The following is a 19,738-nucleotide window of genomic DNA, read 5'->3' as shown; positions in this document are numbered from 1 at the left end:
TCAGCGACAGTTCATTTATGAGACATAGGACAGACACAAAAAGAACAATTATTGTGCTACATAAGTACCACCTCCATTTCAGAGTCCTGTCTGTAGCAAACCTGGTTTTTGGGTAAAAGATTCCCTTATCTTAGGCTAATGCTTGAAACAGAGAATCTACTGCAGACACCTTCCTTAAAGGAAAAATTCACCTCAATAGAATTAATAGGAAGGTCAGAACACACTTCCAACAATCAAAGAGTAAGAACAACCTCTGGATTCCTACAGCAGATATGGATATACCATGCCAGGAGATCTGCACAATTTACATGGAGGAAGTCAGTGGAGAGAGATTATACAGAACACAGCAATCATTAGGTGCATATACACTAAGATGCGCTTCCAGAGTACCAATCTCAGCTTCACATGTGGTCATAAAAGGTCTGTAGAGTTGTAATAGATATTTATTGATTACCAGGGAAAAAAATAATTTTGCGTTTTTACAGGAGTCCGAACACCCAAGATTACAGGTTTACTGTGCAACACAATAACCAAGTCACAAAACATATACCATAAACCAGAACCAGATTAGGTATCTGGAGCACCAGCGGGCACAGGACTACGGACCACAGTTCTGACATGCTTATCACAGCACAGACCTATCCAAACTAGAAGAGAAAGACAGGATAAAGATCCAGGCAAACACAAAATGTAAGTGACAAACTGCAACCAAGATTACAGCTTCTGCTCAAGCCCTATCACTTCATAAGTAGTGATCACATTTACGGTATTGAAAGAAGCAATAAAACTTGCTTAGACAAGCTACTACAGCTGACCAGAATCAACAAGCTACAGTCAATTTTGAAAATGCTTTTCACCATGTATATGCTCCTACCTGTGAATTTGCCCATTCCTGTGTAGATAGTCTAAGCCCTCCAAAACTTCTTTAAGAATTGTTGCTATTATGGGTTCTTCAAGCACACCATTTTTGTGCTCTCCTCTGTTGACAATATACTTTATTATATCAAGCATTGAACCTGTATTACAGATCCAGGAGACAAATAAAAAGCATATACAAAGCAGTATTATATCAGATTCCATAGAAAGCTGTAAGTCTTCATTCTTTCTATGCTACTGCAATTTAAATCTTTGCATGGATGTGTAAATGCATGTAACTAGCTCTTAAAATAAAGCACACCACTAATCCATCCAAGTGAGATACAGAGCACTGCTTTTTGTCAAAAATACCGTAACACTTAATGATCCATTAGAAAGATCTGCTAATAGCTTGCAAAGCAACCACTAATTAAAAATTCAGGAGTACCCCATATTTAAACAGACATGTACTGCAAAGGTCTTGGTTTATTATCCAGTTTAGATCATGGTTCATGTGTTCACAATGTAAACATGCAGCTGCAAGATTGGAAGGAGACAAATGCAAACAAATTATAACATTCCCAGTGACACATAATTTGACATTGAACTTCAGTTATTATACACTTCAAGGCTTTCAATGGAAACATTTTGTTTTTATCCAAGCACACAGCTCACAGTAAATTCCTGTCATGAATCACTTGTTTCTCTCATGCTTTATGCTTGCTTTTGCTTGAACTGACCAATTCAACCAAATGCGACACGAGTGCTATGAGCACTTCCCCTCCTTGTTTCCCAGCATCACGGTGAAGCAGCCTGCTGCCATCAAGACTAATCTTGAACAACATCATGCAGCTACCAGGACTACCACATCTTATTTTTGGGCCTCTCTTTTCTAAACTACAAGCACATTAAGCTCAGCCTCCTTCTTCCTCTTCCAGAACTAAATAAGAATTTTATGCCAGTAACTATCATCATAAAAAAATGCAATGAGTGTTTGGTTAGCTTAAGCAATAAAAAGGATGCAATATGTGTAATACTTGGCCTAGGATGGATCTTGATTGAATAAGGAACAATGAGTAATACTCATCATGAAATAAAATATACATGCATTTTTATAAAAATACAGAAGATTCTAGATAAACTCCATAAAAGATCACACTGACAGAATTTACTTAATTCCAATCAGTTTTCCCTACACAGCCTTAATAGAGAACTTTGATAAATTGGCTCAGAATGAAAATTAAATTCTGTTTATATAACTACTGTATTTCAGTAATTCTTAGCCTGTTTTATTCAGTTTTATTTTTTATTTTAAATGAAATCTATTTTATTTTTTATTTTAAATTCTATTTTATTCAGTAATTCTTAGCCTGTCCTATGAATACAGATAGACAAAATTTTTTAAGCGTGCATATGTCCCCTTAACATGCCTACATCTTAAGGTTCATCCTATGTACTGTCTACCTCTCTTTCATTGGTTAGTTTAGATCAATGAACTCAAAGGTGGTATATTAGGAGAAAAAAAGTCCTACAATTGCCTTGCAGCTAAACAAGTAAAACCAGTAACTTACCCCCACTTAATAGCTTCATAACCAGCCACAGTTCATCCTTCACCACAAAAGATGTGTAATAGGTCACCACATTAGGGTGATTGCACTGACTCATTGCTTGAATTTCTTTCTGTAAGAAATACAAAGCCCAAAACAACAGAGCCAGCTTCAGTTTTGCTAATATAAAGTTTAATTTCCAAACTGAAATATTATAACAGAACTAAAGTATGTACAGAGTATGCATCAATGCATTAAAACATTTCAATTTACCTAAAGATCTGCATGCAAAAAAAACCATTATTGCTAAGAACATGAGGGAAGTTTGGCCAAGAGATACAGGCATAGCTACATCACTTTTCTCCTGAGAACAGCAAAGAAATTACTGTTAAAGTTTCAAATTCACAGTAAGCAATGAAGTATGAGTAGTCTCCAAGAGCTGAAGGTGTGGGCACAGGCTGGACAACAAAATGCAAGGAAAGGTCAAAATCTAATGCATTTTCTGTTTAAAAGGGATATGAAGAATAGAATGGGAATAGGTAGGAAAGGAGGAAGGAAGCCATCAAACAAAGGACACAGCACCACTGGCTCAGCTACTGTGGGAGAGACAGGTAGACACCAGAGCCACACAATTAAATAGAAATAGAGAAAAAGCAATATTATGGGCCAAAAGTCATAGGAAACAATTGGCTAGAGGAACACACAGTCACCAACAGATGCACAACGTGGCACTACCAAGTAACAGCATCTATGACACACCACAGCTGTACACATTAAGAATGACTGTCTTGTATCTGTTAATTCAAGCAGAGTTCTTTTTCTATTCACTCTTTCACATAATTGTTCTGTAACACCTTTCCGGCCGCTCTCATTCTTTTGCCAATCCTTTACATAGGAGCATGAGGCCTCTTCTGTACCACAGGGCTTGGCCTCACACCAATTTAAGCTGTCCCAGCCCTACTTCTCCCTCTCTATCTCCAGCTACAGAGCCTCAATTCACTCCTGGTGCTAGAGGACATACTCCTGGAGGGTGAGCCAGTCTGGACGCCAGTCCAGCTAAAAAACTCTTCCTCCTCTCCTCTCCTCTCTTCCTGAAAAGCAACTGTTTGAGGTGGACTGTGTTTCTCTCTGACTCAACAGCACTTGTCCAGGTCACGCACTACGCAGGTCCCACTTAGGTTGATTAAAGCTGCCACAAATGCCATTTTCAACTTTAAACTTCATTTTAGCAATTGTTTGAAAGAGTTTTTTTTGTTATTTGCAATGCACTCAAAAGCACAGCTGGTTTCTAATAAAAAGTTAATTATATGCATTAAAGACTGTGATTTAATCTCATGGTGCTTGTAAGTGACTATTAAAGTCAGGCTGTAGTTTGACACACATTTCAGTTTGTTCTGCTGTCCAAAGTCCCCCTCCTTAGACAATTTCTGAACCCTGAAACACAGAAGGAAGAATGCCTGGATAATGAATCAATGAGCCTGAATAATAAGAGCAATTTGCAAGATTGCTCCCTGTCATCCCTCAGAAGACAGTAGGTGAAAGACAGAAGACAGACATGTGGAGTACATTTCCCTCTCCCAGAAGACATGTCATCTTAAACACAAGTCAAATTACTGCCTCATGTTCTTAACTCAGCTACCCATTCCAGACTTTAACTGTAACTTCCCCAGCCCTGGTTACTATTTCATTTCTTACACTGTTTTATTATTTTCCTATGCTGGTAATATAACAGTGACTCCAAAGTCCAGCTGACACCACTGAGCAAAAATGCATCTCATCTATTTTTCTCAGACATTAATAATGCAGAAATGTAACTAATTGACTGAGATAAGCTTCACTATCTTTAACTGAAAAGTGCTTTGAATATTTTACCTCCCTGCATCAACTCATGGGCAACAATTGAGCTACCACAGTAATCATCGCCAAAGGCACCTTGCGTCTCAGCTTTCATGACTTTTTTTCCAAAGAGCTTTTGCAAAACAAAAATAAACAAACAGAAAGCACCTCATGACAGATAAGGGATGAAATTTTAGTCAGGAAAGAATTAATTAATTTCAGACTTCCAGTTCTAGAAAACTCCTATCACAAACAGAATAGTAAGCCTCCACAGACTTCATCTATTTGGCTGTGGCCCATGATACGCACAGGTGAGAAAGAGAAGCATTCATTTAAAATGCACTGCCAGGAAAACAGCTTGCAGTAGAACATCCAGGCGAGCATGCTGGAGTCTTCTTCACATTTATGTCACCTCAGACATTCAACAGCAGCAAAGAAGTAACCACAATTTAAGTCTCTCCCTCATCTCCTCTCTTCTCCCTGCCTTGCACTATCACAGGCATTTGCATACTGCACCAGGCAATATGCCCAGGTTAAAAGCTAACCTCTTTCAGCCAGGTTATTCCTGATCCAGTTTCACTGAACAGCTGCATAAAAATGTCTTTCAGCCTACGGGCAGGTGGGTGACACAGTTAATGAGCAACAGCGAGGCAGCTCCTTTCTGTGCTGATCTGCAGCAGCCAGGCCGGGCCCGGCTCCCGCTGGCCAGGCAGGTGCCACCGCCCCGCGGGCCCGGGCCTCCTCCACACAGCCGGGGGCTCCCGCACAGCTCCTGCTCCGAGGGCACTCACCGCCGAAACGCAAACAGCCTAGAAAATCCCTTCAACCACACAACCATCCTACAGAACTTTCTGGAGCTTGTGGACTTGAGCTTTTGATCTAAAAAGCTGGAGGTAAAAGAATGGGGAAGATACCCAGTCAGGACAGTACTAAGGACAGGACGTTTCCTTGGCTCAGGGGGTAAAGTTACACTAAGGTTACAATAGAGAGAACACAGGACATTGCAGGAAACAGAGTATCGAATTTCAGGAGTTTGGCAGTTTGTGTAACCTCAGTAATATTTAAACTCCCTCCCACACTGCCTTTCTATTTTAATTGACACTGGCCCAAATCCTAAGTCTGCTTACATGGGCACCAGGCTTGATGCATTTCCACTTCTCTGAAGGCCACACAGCTGAGAATTTGTGAAGGGTGCCTGTGCACAGCACTCACAAGCACTCTGCACCATCATCTCAAAAAACAGGGTGTTCAGAGAATAGACAGTTTTAGAACATTCCTGTGCCAACAAAAACTGTTTCATCAGAAAAATAAGTGATTAAAAACTGATTAAACTCAACATTTTTAGACTCAAATTCTGCCAAAAACACAAGAACATTCTAAGTACTATCAACTGAAATGAAAATGTCAGTACAGTTGTAACAAGAGTTTTGAAGGTCAATTACGCCTTTTTCCAGAAAAAGTCTCTATTTTTCAAAAAAAAAAAATTAAAGTTTCTTAAGAACTTAGTCATACTGAACCTCACAGAAAAAAGTTAACTCTGTATGTGTACACATGCACATATGTGTACACGCTTCTATAACTCTCCTAACCATTTTTCCTGGGAACCAGGAAAATCCCAATTCATGTTCAGATCAAAACAGATCAACAAATTAAAGAAACAAAAAAATCTGAGCACAGAAAAGTAGAAATTGACTTATGTTATAAAACAAAAAAAGATGGTATGGACAGCTGTCTTTGTACCAAAAGGAAGCAATATAGGACCAAAAATTCAAGACCTACTACCTCATTTGACAGACAGTGGTGACATGTCAACAGTAAAGACACTCAAGCATTTGGCAAGGTAACTTTTTACAAGCTCATAACTAAATGCAATTGTTTCTCCAGACCACAAGAATTTCTCTTGCAGATTTCTGGTAGTTTTGTCTGGTTTTGCTTGTTTGCTTGTAACATTTTAATTATTAATTCCCCGTATTAGTTCAAATTCTTACCAAAAATTTCCAATTCTGACCAATTTATCTCACAATCATTAGTAATTATCTTTTTATAGAAATGTTCTTTGGGGAGTGTAGCTGTTAATACATCATGCACAGCATCTCACCTTGGGCTTAAAGACAGTTCAGAATTTATCTTTTGAGTTTTCAGTTGACAGAATTCTCACTACCTCAGAAGTAACTTCCACTACCACAATCCTGGTAAAAAGCACAACATTGTTGCATACAAGAGGTCACATAAACTGAAGGCGAATGCCATCAATCACCAGGGGAAGAGCATTTTGGGTCCTCCACTGTAAAAAAGCCATTTTATCTGAAGAAACTGGACGGACCATACCCTCTGTATCAAATTCAAGATATCTTTTGCACTGGCAATTCCCTGCTGAGGAGATCATTTCCTTCAGAGGCAGGAATTTCTGCATTAGAAAAAGCCCACAGTCTCTAGGCTGTAGTATAACCTGTGGAACAGAAGAGAGTGTTCTCACTTTTAGAATGGTTTTGTGTTCTTCAAATCTTGTTATGCTGCCTATATATAAACACACATTAGTCTTACAAGCACCTATCTAGGAACATTAGAAAGCAATAGGTTTTGTGTTTCAATAGTTCTTTGTGAATTTTCTGGATTGCCATAACCAGTGCAGAGGAAAAACTCTTGCAGTTCCTTTACAAATGGCTTCTTACAAGTCCCTTTCTTCTCTGATCAGTGGCCCAAACAAATAAAACTCTTCAGACATTCTTGTTATGGCCTATCCCATAAATGCATGTTACTAGCTTTAACAAGAGTTACCTTGTGTAGATGGCAGTGTAGCCATTCCTCCTTTTCTCCTTAAAAGTTATCATTATGAAATGATCCAGCATGTTTTGGTGCTTTAGACATTTTAAGGAGGCCTACTAAATTTTTTTTTTCATATTTTTAATCAGTTTTTAACTAAAGGAAAATGTATCTTTCCTCAGTATTAAAATAGACAACCAGGCAGTAATCGCTTAAAAACTGAGCTTCCAGAAAACAAGACTTTAGGGTCTTCCCACAGTTATCCCAAGTTGATTATCCCAAGATTAAAGTTTGCGTATGTCATTTTTGTGACATGAAAAAATATGCGTTAAAAAATTATATCTTTAGGGAATGCTGTAAGTCTTTCAGATTATTTTCAAATCCTTCTCTCATATCCTGCATAAAATTCTACCCTCACTCTTGGACCAAGCAAAAAACAAAGTCAAAACAGAAAGTAAGTCTCCATGTAACATATTGCCCTTTATTTACTTACAAGTAATTCATCCATACTGGTTTGGCATTTTTCTAAGTTGATCCTCTTTATTGCTACACGTTCTTGCCTGGGTTTGCAGAGTGCTGCCTGGACGACTGCTGTAGCACCGCTACCTGAAAAAGGGCAGAAAAGGAACAGTCTGAGAGATTAACAGAGTTCAACAGACGAGTTAAACCAGTGACCAGCATGAGAAGCCCATACTGACAAAGAACTTCAAAGCTGCTGTTTATTCTTTTTCAGTGCTTTCCCCACATGCATACGTTTCCACTAGCAAGACATCTTTCACACCTTTTAGATGGAAAAGAAAAACCTGAAGGTTTCTTTTCCATACACCACAAAAAATTCCAAAGCCAATGATTTCAAATGATGTGTTCATTTATCAAGACATAACCACCACCTCAATGCATTTCATAGTTCATTACACTTCTGTCTTTGGATACATCTGTTTTAATCAAGAACATGACCTGCACAGTTGATACATGGAGGGGTGGGTACTGTTCTTTATCAATTGTTATTTTTTCTGTTCTTTTAGGTCAGTCCCTGTTTAACCAGGTTTTTTGTTCTCTTATCCAATGAACAGAAAAAAATTAGTAAACTGTACATGCCAAATCTTCTATAGTTCCACCAGTGTTCGTGCTCATTCATCATGACTGGAGTAACACCCTACAAGGAGCATGCTGATCCTTGTGAAGAGCACAGGAGGCACAAGTACCACACCAACAGTGAGAAGATGCAGGTTACTGAATGGCCCAGCAGAGAAAGTCACTCATGTTTACTTGGCATGCAAATGACAGTCACACAACTACTCTGATAACAAAACCCAGGGGAACTGAACAAACATGGGGGAAAGAAATAGAATAATTTTCTCTAGAATGCTTTCTTTGTGAACCACAGGAGTAAAAGGCATTGTTGCTTCTTTTATCAGGCACCCACTGGCATTGACCCAGTCAGTATTGCCTCCCTAAATTAATGAAATGATTGCAAGTAATATTCAGAAGGAGTTTTGCTCAAGTTGCACATCTTGCTGCCACATCAAATATAGCAATGTGTGCTTCCTCAAATAATTACATTGTGCTCATCCATGCAGAAATTTAAAAGCTCCCAACAAGCTTCTACCCGTAATTCTAAATATTTCAATATAAATTATGGATATCTGGTAAGTCATTTGAGCAACATGTTATATTGTCCTGCTTATAAACTATGTTCTATTTATTTGGCATGTCCTAGATGAACACAAATTGTGAACAAAAAGCCTTTTGTTGTTAAGCTCCACAAACATGGATTCAGTTACCAGCCGACTTAAGAACAATTGAGAGCTTTTCCCTCTGCTCATCTGAAAACAGCACCAACAATACCTCATGACTGAAAGTTATTGTACATGTTTTAATTCCTATTTGCTTAGCTATTTTTATGTATTGTTGGTTCACATGATGTTTTCACTCAAATGACATAGCTTTTTAACTGTGTATGAATTTTGTGTCAAAATTCTGAGCTCATCTTTAAAAAAAAAGGTCTCTTTAAAAAAACAGGACTAACTAGTCATGTTTCTGCAGGATGTGGTCACAGACAAATATTGACATGTCCTGTTCTGTCTGCTTACATAACAAAGCCTTTTAAAATTCCAATAATGTAGGTAATAAAAGAATTAAGAGATTTTAAAAATTAAATAAGACATCGCAAGGAAGAAACCACCAAGTCAGCACAATTCAGCTAAGGTAAGACTCATATACATCACTTTAATGAATTTGTCATTCAGTAGACATCAAGACACAAATCCTCTCATTACTTTGACTACACAAACATACATTGAAACAGGAGAAAGAGTATTTTTAGCTATTAAGTATACAGGAAAAAAGACCAAGATTTTCCTTATGTATCTTTTTCATCTATGCCAGTAGTTTTAACTACTTGTAGAAAACAACTAAGATCTTTACTTTTAAAATAGATTTGTATACAAAAGCCTCAGAAAAGACAGAAAGAACAAGCACACAGAGAATTTATTCACCCAGTGCCAGGATAAAATCTTAACTACTTCCTCAAGTTAAATGACAGCAAGTAACACTTCAAAACATTTGGAAAAAATAAACTACAAAAAAAAAGTATATTTTTCTCTGTTTTCTTCTCTGACAGAGATGACTTGCAACGTTCTTCAACACATTACTAAGATGTGCTGACAATGCAAAAAGCTTTTTAGGTTTAGAATAAAGCCAATTTACCTAGTTTCTTCTTTCTCCAGCTTTTCTAATTCTCTACACAATACACTAGTTTGAGAGTAAAGTCAATTTGTGCAGTCTTCTCGGCTGGACCTACGTACCTATAAAACCTGTTCGAAAAAGCAGTTTCACATACTGAAGCAGGAGCCGGACACTGAGTAGCTATATGCCTCCTTCCTCTTAAAGATGTTCTCTCCTTCTCTGGTTCACAAGGGGGATAGAACAAGCAGGGATAGAGATAAGAAAAACCTGCAGCTTTCACATCTTGTCAAAAGACTCCTTTTGTCTCATCTACTAAACAAGGAGAAGTGTGAAGTGTTCCATAGGACCAGCTATTAGAGACCAGACTACCTAAATAAGCATTTCAGTTGAGAGGTAACAGAATACAGAAGTAATGCACTATCATACAGTGAAACTAAATTGTCACAAAAACCATTTAGCGAAACAAATTAGGATCACAGAAAAAATTGCATAGAATAGATTACAGTCAACCATTCCTTGTCAGAAGGTAGGGCTTCTTCAGATACATTGAGCCTTGCAAGTCTTCCAAAACCCTCACAGCAGAGACTGCTAACTACAACATAACCAAAATATAGACTGGTTCAACACCCAGTCTCTGTTTAGGAAACTGATAAAGTATAATGAAAGCTCAGGTTGCATAAACCATGAAGCCTTTACATCCAGTTGTCACCTGCAGAACAAAACAAAAGGATTACCCATGGTCAGACTCAAAAGAAAAAAAAAAAAACACCAAAAAACCAAAAAAAAAAAAAAAAAAAAAAAAAACCACCAAAAAAAAAAAAAAAAAAAAAAAAACCAACCAAAAAACAAAAACAAAACCACAAAAAAAACAGCTTTGTAAGAACAATCGGGTTTTTCCACTACCAGAAAAGTCATTCTGCTACAGACAAGTTCTCTTTGCCAATTTCAAAAGTTAGCAGTGAACAATGCAATTTCAGACCACATCAAGATACCTACTACTCCCATTTCACAACAGACAACAGGTCAGATTTTCATCTTGTCCTGGTATTTTTGCTGCCATCCTCTCTAGTGTAAGCATGCCCTTATAGCCAACCTGTCCCTTCATGCATTCCCTACCATCCTGTCCTCAATGCAACAGAGCAATTAGAATTGCTTTTTAACCATCTGGGTTCACACAATAGAAACCTTCTCAAGAGCTACTACATATGGCCACACTTCACCTCTTCTGAAAGGATGTAACCTAAAAGCAGTTTTCTGCATTCCACTTTGCATATACCTCACAGAGAGCATATAAAAACTCCAAAAATACTTATCTGGGATTTAAGCTTACCTGAACAAGTTTCTTCAAGTTCAAGTTCCTTCCTAAATTTGACATAAAGGTATTTTTTCCTCTCGCCCTTTTTTTTTTTTTAACATGAATTTAACCCTTGCAGAACCCAACTCAACAAAGAGAAGAAGGATATTTGACATTAACCTTTTAGCTTTAACTGCTCTCCACTAGTCAAGTCTCAAGAAGACAGTGAGGTGAGATGGTTGGACCATATCACTGGCATATTTCACATGCCCATATCCTTCATACAAGGATGTAACACTTCATCTATTCCATTATTGATAAAGGTCTGATACTTTCCACTTCTCATGGCACAGTAACTGTATTCAAAATAGATCACAAACATTTATTTTCAATTTTCTTCCTCTCCTTAAAAACAAAAGCCCATTAGCCTATAATGACTCATCAAGACTCTCTTTTAGTGGCTCAGTGTTAGTCTCTACAGTATTTCAGCACAAACCTCTTTTAAAGATCTCTGAAGTTTAGGCCACTCTAACAAAAAAGATCTTCCCCAATACTACACTGGTTCTAATTTTTGAAGAGGAGGATGAAACTTGTTGATAATGGTAAGTTTTCTTGTTGACTAGGTGTCTGAAGGGATAGAGAACAGTTGCAATTGGAGAAGACTATCTTATTTCAGAATCTATAAAGTCTTATAAACCAACCTATGCCTCCTGCATTTTTGTACACATCTTCTGCTCCCCCAGCCTACAGAAACTGCCTATCAATATTTAATCTCCCATGACATCCTAGTTCTGAAGAAGAGGCCCCTAGGTAATTCTTAAATGTAACTCCTGCAGTGTAACTGCAGGATTCCTTTTGCATGGAGCAGAATGCATTTGTGCACAAAAACTGTGCACAAATCTAGATCAGGTTTCTACTCATGAATACATGTGGAGTTTTTTTAATGTGATATACAAAGCATCTGTACTTATATACAAGCTTGGAAAGCTATGCTGTGTGTGCTGTATGTTGCACGCAATAATGTGTAGCATATTTCCAGCATTACTAAATGTGTTATGAAACCAATCAGCCCTTCAAAATATTCCATAGCAGCACTGGGCTAAACTAGTCTCTTCAGTTTTGAAAGAATTAATTCTGTTGGTGGCAAAGCAATACTTTTGGTTAACAAACAGAGAACAAAGAATTCCTTTTGGTTTCTAGATTTTACCCCACAATATTCTAGACAACTTTCAATATTATTCACTTTCTTTCATATTACTTCCACTGATTAAAATAAGTTATAAATCAGGCAGGTAAAGCTTACACCTCCATATTGAACTCCTAAATCTTTCTGAAATTTAGCTTCTTGACAAAAAATGAGTCATTATTTCCCTTTACATCTTCACATGACAAATACTTGAGTTCTTAAGAACCTCACAATAATCATGCAAGTACAATTTACTAACAATTCCTGCCCACTTTGTGTTCTGAATTCATGCTGGGATCAAATCTCTCTCCTTATAGCTCACTTGGCTACTACTTTGCTTATCCTAGCAATTATGACATAATTCACTTAAATACACTGTTACATGAAATCAATTGCCCACACATAGAACTGCTACTTCTGCATTTTCAACATTCAACGATTGATCTCTTTAATTCCTCAATTAATTTGTTTTGCAGTTGGACATTTAAAAACATCACTATTATGGCTATAGAACCACTAGGTTACTCAGTTTTGTATTTACCTTTTTGTGGGAAATTAACTTACACAATATCTGAGATCCAGCTTATCCCATACTACTTTTTAAAAGCCCGTTGCATAAACAATCCAGAAAAACCTATCCAAATATGCTATACAGATATCTCAGTGATTGCAGAGAAGTCATAAATAGCCTAAATGTTGATGTCAAAATGATTATGCATTATAGAAAAATTCTATACAAGTGTTAAGACAATCTGTGCTAGGGCTAAGATAAAGCAAGTTTCAGCATTAACCAGATATCATATTCTCCATACAGAAAGAAAAAGGCAGGGGGATTCACAATCAGCAATAAACCCCACATGCATGAAAAACAGACATAGGAGAAAAATACCTAGCTTTTTGAGATATTCTCTTTATTTTCCCACTAAAATAGTAGAAGAACTGGTTATAACAGATGTTTTACACAGATAAATGACAAAAAATATTTTGAGGTTTGCTGTGATATAGATCCCTGTCAAATCTTCAGAACAGAATAAAATTTTCTCCAAAAGCATATAAAATAGAACTACTTTCTTGAACACAGAGGGCTGTAGCGTCAGAGTACAGCAAATAAGTGTCAATCACAAACGAATTAAGGAAATATGACAAATTGGAACTGTACAAGAAAGTAGAGAAGCCCTACTAATGATCTGGAAAATACAAGTATTGCTTCCCTCCATCAGAGAGCTCAGACACACTGTATTGCAGGATCTCTTCTGAAACATGTTTCTTATCTGAAGAATAATCAGCTATCACCACGAGCCATGGTTAAAAGAATTATAGAGTTCTACTGTCACTGACAAAGGTATTTAAGAAATCTGTGGCTAGAAAGTGAAACCAGGTATATTTAGATCTGACATAGGTTTTTTTTAATAGTGACTGTGTTCAGCTTTAAAATGAAATATCAGCCCAAGTGATGGCTTTTTGCTTTCAGACACTTTCTTGTTAAGGAGACTTCTGCCTAGAGCCATACAGAGCTCAGCACTTGTCAGCTTGATACAATGCCATCAACACACTAAGATTAGATTGAAAAGTCCAAGGATGACCATTAACTATGTTTGGGGCATTCAAGTAAACCTGTCATGGAAATGTCAGCATCACAGCTGATAAGGAAAACCTAAACAAGAGCAGTCCACTATCAGTGGGTGTTATTTTCTCCCAGACTTGTCCTTTAAAACAGGTGAGTCATCTAAATAAAGTTGAAAGGGAACTGTCTAGGGAAACCCCCTATTATAAACATTACTCTGTATTAAATTCCTTTTGCTCTGGTCCACATCTCAAATATCTTCATAAGAAGTTTTATTTTTAGGTGAGAAATGTCTGTATAAAAAAATCCATAATCCACAAGGCTTTAGAGTTATCAGAACTGGAATTTGCCTTGTGGAAATGTCAGGATAAGACTGGTGCGACCCACAGGCCCTGCTCCTGACCCTTTGTAAAGTGGTTGGCATAACTAATGCCACTTTATAAGGCAAGCAGGAATTCTCTGTGACTGAACAGGTTACATATTCATTCCTTCCCCCATATTCTCAGGCACTGAAGGTCCTGTGAACCAAGCAGACAAACCAAATGGATTTCTCCTGCTTCTCCCTCCCAGCTTCAAGATTCCTGGGAATCACTGTGATTAGTCCCTTCTGTACCAGCACTGAATATCCCAGGTCCCAGTGCTGGTGACGAACTCGTCAGTGGGAAGTACAACAACATAGGGAAGACTAGAACTGCCCATAACATCAAGCACTTACAAGTCCTGAGTAAGGAATTTAGACTCAAGCTGCTAGTGGAGAGTGAGACCCAGGACCCTTGTGGCCAGAGAAGCTTCCATCATCTGCTACCTCTGAGGACTGACTCGTATGTTCCATACGATCTTCCAGTCTAGATTATGATTGTTATATTGACATGTGAAACAATGCACTGGGTTTTGACCCGATCTGCAGAGGGCTCCAGTGATTGGAAACAGGAAGCTAAGTTATATTATAAGTTCTATGATACTTAGTTGATAAGAAATCATAAGTTAGGATGTAGTCAATAAGAAATCTTCAGTTGTCATAAGTTCTCTGTTATGCTACTTATAAATTGTTCTAAACAGATTTTGTTTATAGAAATCCTGTGCCATTCTAGTCATAATTTCTGTATTATAGTAAACATAATATCTGGTTAAGAACATAAAGCTTAAATCTTAATTACATTTTGGTAAATCGGCAAAATTATTCTGCTTACATATGCTAAAAAAGAAGGGTATGGGGGGAACAACCAATACACAGAAACTACTTAATAAATTCAACTAAACCTAAACCAAACAAGTAAATTAGCTAAAAATATTTCGTTCTGATCCCAAAAACATTGAATCTCTCGTAAAATATGCTACTTAAAACATATAATACATTAATGGGCAGCAAATGTGAAATGCAAATAAAGTATCTCTGCTCCAGTTTGCAGAACTTACGCTTTCCTCAGAAGTTCCATGGCTTTTAGGTCTGCTTGAGGTGTCTTAGAACCACTTTATACACCTAGTCTGCTCACACTCCCTTCACTATCATATTTCCAAAGCTGTGATTATGAAGTAAAATAAAGTATAGTATTTTAAGAGCTTAATGAACTAAAGGGTATGAAACTGAACTGAGCAGTGAAAAGTCTGAAATTACCTCTCCTCTCAATCACATTATTTTCCATATGAACTGCCATATTAGAAAGAAAAAAGTGAAACATGTTATGTGTAAGAGCAAAATAAACTATGCTCTGTATAATACTAATTTTACTGCAATTTACAGCATTTGCAGAGCAGGAATTAGGAATTCAATACCACCAAGAAACAACATATATCACATCACACAGCAAAGAGGGTGTTTAGCTGTACTCACCTAATGAATACCTAAAATGCCTTCACTTTCATATCAGCATATAAAGGTAACTTGTGAATTCACCAAACTTAAGGACTAGAAAATACACGTGCCATTGAACAATGAGTAACATAACATGTAACAGTTCATTATTTGAAGAGATTTGAAAGAATACTTTTCTTTGGGCATAATGAAAAAAACTAGCTGTAAACCAGCTCAAAGGACTGAGGAGGGGAAGAAGAGAACTGAGGCACATGAGGCCTTCTCCAGTTGTGATTAAACTGGAAAAATTGAGGAAAACTTTTTTTTTACAAAAATGTTGTTTTGTAATCAGACCTACTGTCCTATGAGAGAACTTGGTATCTGGTATTCACTGTGGAACCAAAAGTTACTTTACTAGGGTACCATCAGAATTCCACAGAACTCCCTTATAAAAATAGGGCAAACTGAGATTTGCTATGCTGTGTCAGGTCTCCTGCCTAGAAAAAAGCTGTTAAAAAATAATTACTATTCATTTCTGAAGTAGCACTATAAACAAATTCTGGTGTTGATTTAGTCAGCATATTTCATTGTTTCTCATTTAGTTTGAAAGTAAACACTTGCAACAATTATAATACCATGAATGCAGTATTTTCCAAGTATTCCGGATGTCACCACATAGTGCATCATTCTCTTCCAAGAATGAAAAACAGCAATCTACCAAAACAAAGGCATTATTGCTACTGTAGTGTCATAAAGATCTCTAATTAATACAGCAGTTTTGAGCTACAAGTCTTCAGTTAATTCACCCCAAAAAATGTGCCTTCTAGAAATTGAGTCTACTGTGACCACACACTACAAGCAGAAAACTTACCTATTTCTCATATATTGCTTCTCATGAAACAATGGAGGAGTTGGAGCAATATTAATACTATCATATCATTAAATTTTCATTAGGCAATTCTAATCTAATTCTAATGAGGTTCCTATTATTAGTCTGAAGTGGCTTAGAGTCTGGAACCACAAGACACTAAGAGGAATAAATTATAAACTTAAATTCAGTCCCTGTAATAAAATGTCTTCAAAGCAAGAAAGTGAGAATGAAAAAGCAACTTCATAATTAAATGGCTATGCTTCTGAGTCCAAATATGTTGCTTCTCAGAATTCTAAAGCAATAGCTCAAGTCTATGCTCTTGTTCATATTACTCCTAAAAGACAGAAACCACAATTAACAAATACACAGTATTTTTCTGGTCGGTTAAATTAACTATTTTTGTACCAGTACCCTGAACCAGGTATACTTGGCACATAGACATTCAATATGGATCTTAACTTTCAAGATCTTTAAGTAGACAATTCTTCTGAAAGGATGATTAGGAACACAAAAAAGCTCCAAATTTTCAGTCTCCTTCCAATTCTAATTTCTCCAAGTGCAGAAGCATAGCTCAAAAGCTATGTAATGATTATGTTACATCAGCCTATAGAACATTCTCAAGTTTCATCCATATTTAACTTACAATCAAAATACCTCAGATGAATAATTAGGCTAATAAAATAATTCAAATAACAAATAATTGTTATTTGTGAAGATAAAGGATTAATGGCGACAACTAATTTATCATACTGAAGTTTCACTTCTTGTAAGGAAAAAGGAATGTTTTAGACATAATTCTTTCCTCAAGACTTTTTCACCATACCAGTCTCACCTCATTCTGCCTGATAATGTTCTTACATTTCTGCTGAATGATAATGTTCTTACACTCACAAGCTTCAACCATGAAACCCTTGTGCACATCCAAAGACCTTCAAACTTAGTAAGAAACAGTGAAAACTAGTAGAGCTGCAAGGATTTCATCCCACTGGAAAGGTTGTGCTGTAAAAGGCAGAAATAAGGAAAAATCCACTCATTCAATACAGCTCATTCTTTATTTACGCAGGGTAAGAAGTATCAACATACATTATGTATGATTTTTGGGGTTGGGGGGGAACTCACTTTTAATTTTGGGCACCAGAAAATGTCCTAGTGACATATTTGTTTTCCAAGTGCTTCAAGCATAGCGCTCCTCTGCAACCCCTGCCCAGCAGTGTCCCAGTGACTTCAGCAAACCCAAGAAGTTAACAACAGTAGCTAACTTGATTGTTACGGCCCATTCTTTAAACACTGAAAATTACTATTATTACTGGGGGGAAAAAAAGCCTCTATCAACTGCTGCCTTACAGTTCCAAATTATTTTGGAAGGTCAAATGGGGGAAAAGAAAGAGAGCACCAAGGCAGTGCACATAAGAATTAAATATGACCTAGACAAGTAGCCACTATATGAGCCATCCACATCTCCTTCGCATGGAGAGCTAACTGTTTTTTCCCCTCAAGCCAATCAGAACAGATGTGGTTTTGTTTCCAGTTAACAAAGAGAAGCTCCATTTGACAAACAAATTCTGGAAAAAAAACAACTGCTCTAGGACTTAAGAGAAAATGGTTCTTCACTAAAAGAAAAAAAGTAAAGCAGTTTTTAAGTTGTTTCAGAACATCTGTCCCAGTCTAAAATAGCTCTGCCAGATCTGAACTTGGCCTCTGCCATCAAAGCACAGTGCTGGTTACAAGAAGTAGTTCTACTCTGAAGATGCAAAGCCTTGCTGTTGTAACACTTAGCAAGGGGCAAAATCATGCAATTTCTTCAAATTTCTACACGCTCATCAGTAGAGCAGCTCCTCTTCTAACACTCAAGCAAATCCTGTGGAGCCAGGACTTTGCAGGTTCCAGAGGTATTGGGCCTTAACTGTAAGAAGAACTTGGAGGGAAGGGAAAGAGAAAGCATAGGGAGAAGAGAGCAACCAATAGGGAAGTAGGCAGATCAGAAGAGCAGGAAAGCATATTTCTATAAATTATCATTACATAGCACCAGCCAACTGCCCAAAGTGTTGATCTATGTTCCTTTACCCTTACAGTAAACAAGGTAACTTTAAAACAAGGTTAATATCCTGGTTACTTCCAATCAGGAGAAACCCAAAGGAAGCTATTTATTTTTTTTCAGTTTTTTTTTACAATTTACATTAATTTTAAAATTCACTAGATTACAAAAAAAGTCTGAACATTGAATCACTTAAAGTTTTACTTCTATTGAACCAATGAAAACTACAGCTATGTACAGCCATGTCTCCAATCTTGGTATTTCTAATGCACTTCCATTCAAAAAAAAAAAAAAAATAGCCAAGACAGGTCCCTTCCCCAACACTACCATGTGGAGACAAAGCAAATAATTAAGAACTTTGAGCTCTGTACAGCCTCATTAGCAGCACAGCACTGTAAATGTTCCACAAGGTGTTTTTAAATTGCACCATGACCACCTTTACCCTGGCAACTGAATTAAAAGCCACTCTTTATTAAAATATTAAATGGGGATTTAATATTTCCACCATTTCTACAGATGTTTATTAGCAGACAGAAAATATCAACCAATTATTTCCCAAAACGTAAAATTTAACTTACAAAATTAAACTCTTCCTGCCAAGCTGCAATTGTATTAAGTTACAATTAATATTACAAAGGCTGTATTTAATATGTGCATGTAAAATATGCTTAGGCTGCTGTAGTAACTTTTAAAATTTATTGGTGAGGAATAGAATTTACTTTGGAGCAGAATTAAGGGCAGACACATTTTTCTTTTTACAAAATGTTTTGATAAAAAGACATTAGGTAGCATTAAGTATTACTTATCAAATTATGCAGATTCTCATGCAAGAATTATGGAGGTTTCGCAAGAGCAAATACGAAATTATTCCATAGCTTTAGTTGTTAGTGTGGTATTTCATTCGGTACAGTGTGATTTACTTTACAGCACATACATAAAAACTACTGCAAAAGAAAGACCTTCAAATGTTAAAAAAAATCCTGATTCAGCACAGGGAGAAGCAATTTTGGAAAACGTGAATGAGACATGAGTGTCTGATCAACAGAAGAACAACACAGAACTGTTATTTTACCTCTAACTACAGAGGCTTTTCAAAACATTGTACAGCACTACCAACATGAACACAGGTTCCTGAGGGCCATAAATAGAGACAGTCAAAGATCTCTGATAATAACAAATATAGGAGAGTCTATTCTCTGTCAAACAAAGAGCCATTAGCAATACATGCAGCAGGGGAGAAAAAAAAAGTAAATAACATACCCTGGAAACACAACCAAGGACCCCAGAGCCATTAACCAAGAGCGGTT

At 37.0% G+C, this 19,738-nt stretch overlaps 1 protein-coding gene across 7 annotated transcripts in view; it reads right to left on the bottom strand.

Annotated features, from left to right (window-relative positions):
• Positions 1-19,738, bottom strand: part of STK39 (serine/threonine kinase 39) — an 82,441-nt gene that overhangs the window by 57,626 nt on the left and 5,077 nt on the right. For 3 of the 7 annotated variants that reach the window (XM_053982713.1, XM_053982710.1, XM_053982715.1), the window contains exons 2-4: positions 7,495-7,607; positions 2,427-2,535; positions 875-1,016 (exon numbers count right to left, since the gene is read on the bottom strand). In XM_053982713.1, coding sequence (XP_053838688.1) covers positions 875-1,016; positions 2,427-2,535; positions 7,495-7,607 — 364 coding nt within the window. Of the gene's footprint in view, positions 1-874; positions 1,017-2,426; positions 2,536-4,783; positions 4,865-6,566; positions 6,688-7,494; positions 7,608-8,095; positions 10,440-19,738 lie in introns of those variants that run through there. The other 4 variants (XM_053982712.1, XM_053982711.1, XM_053982716.1 and 1 more) reach the window with 4 other exon arrangements.

The sequence above is a fragment of the Vidua macroura genome, chromosome 7, assembly GCF_024509145.1.
Source record: "Vidua macroura isolate BioBank_ID:100142 chromosome 7, ASM2450914v1, whole genome shotgun sequence".
In the NCBI taxonomy this organism is placed as follows: domain Eukaryota; kingdom Metazoa; phylum Chordata; class Aves; order Passeriformes; family Viduidae; genus Vidua; species Vidua macroura.
Note: the sequence above shows the minus strand (reverse complement) of the source record. Positions and strands in the feature narration are given on the sequence as shown.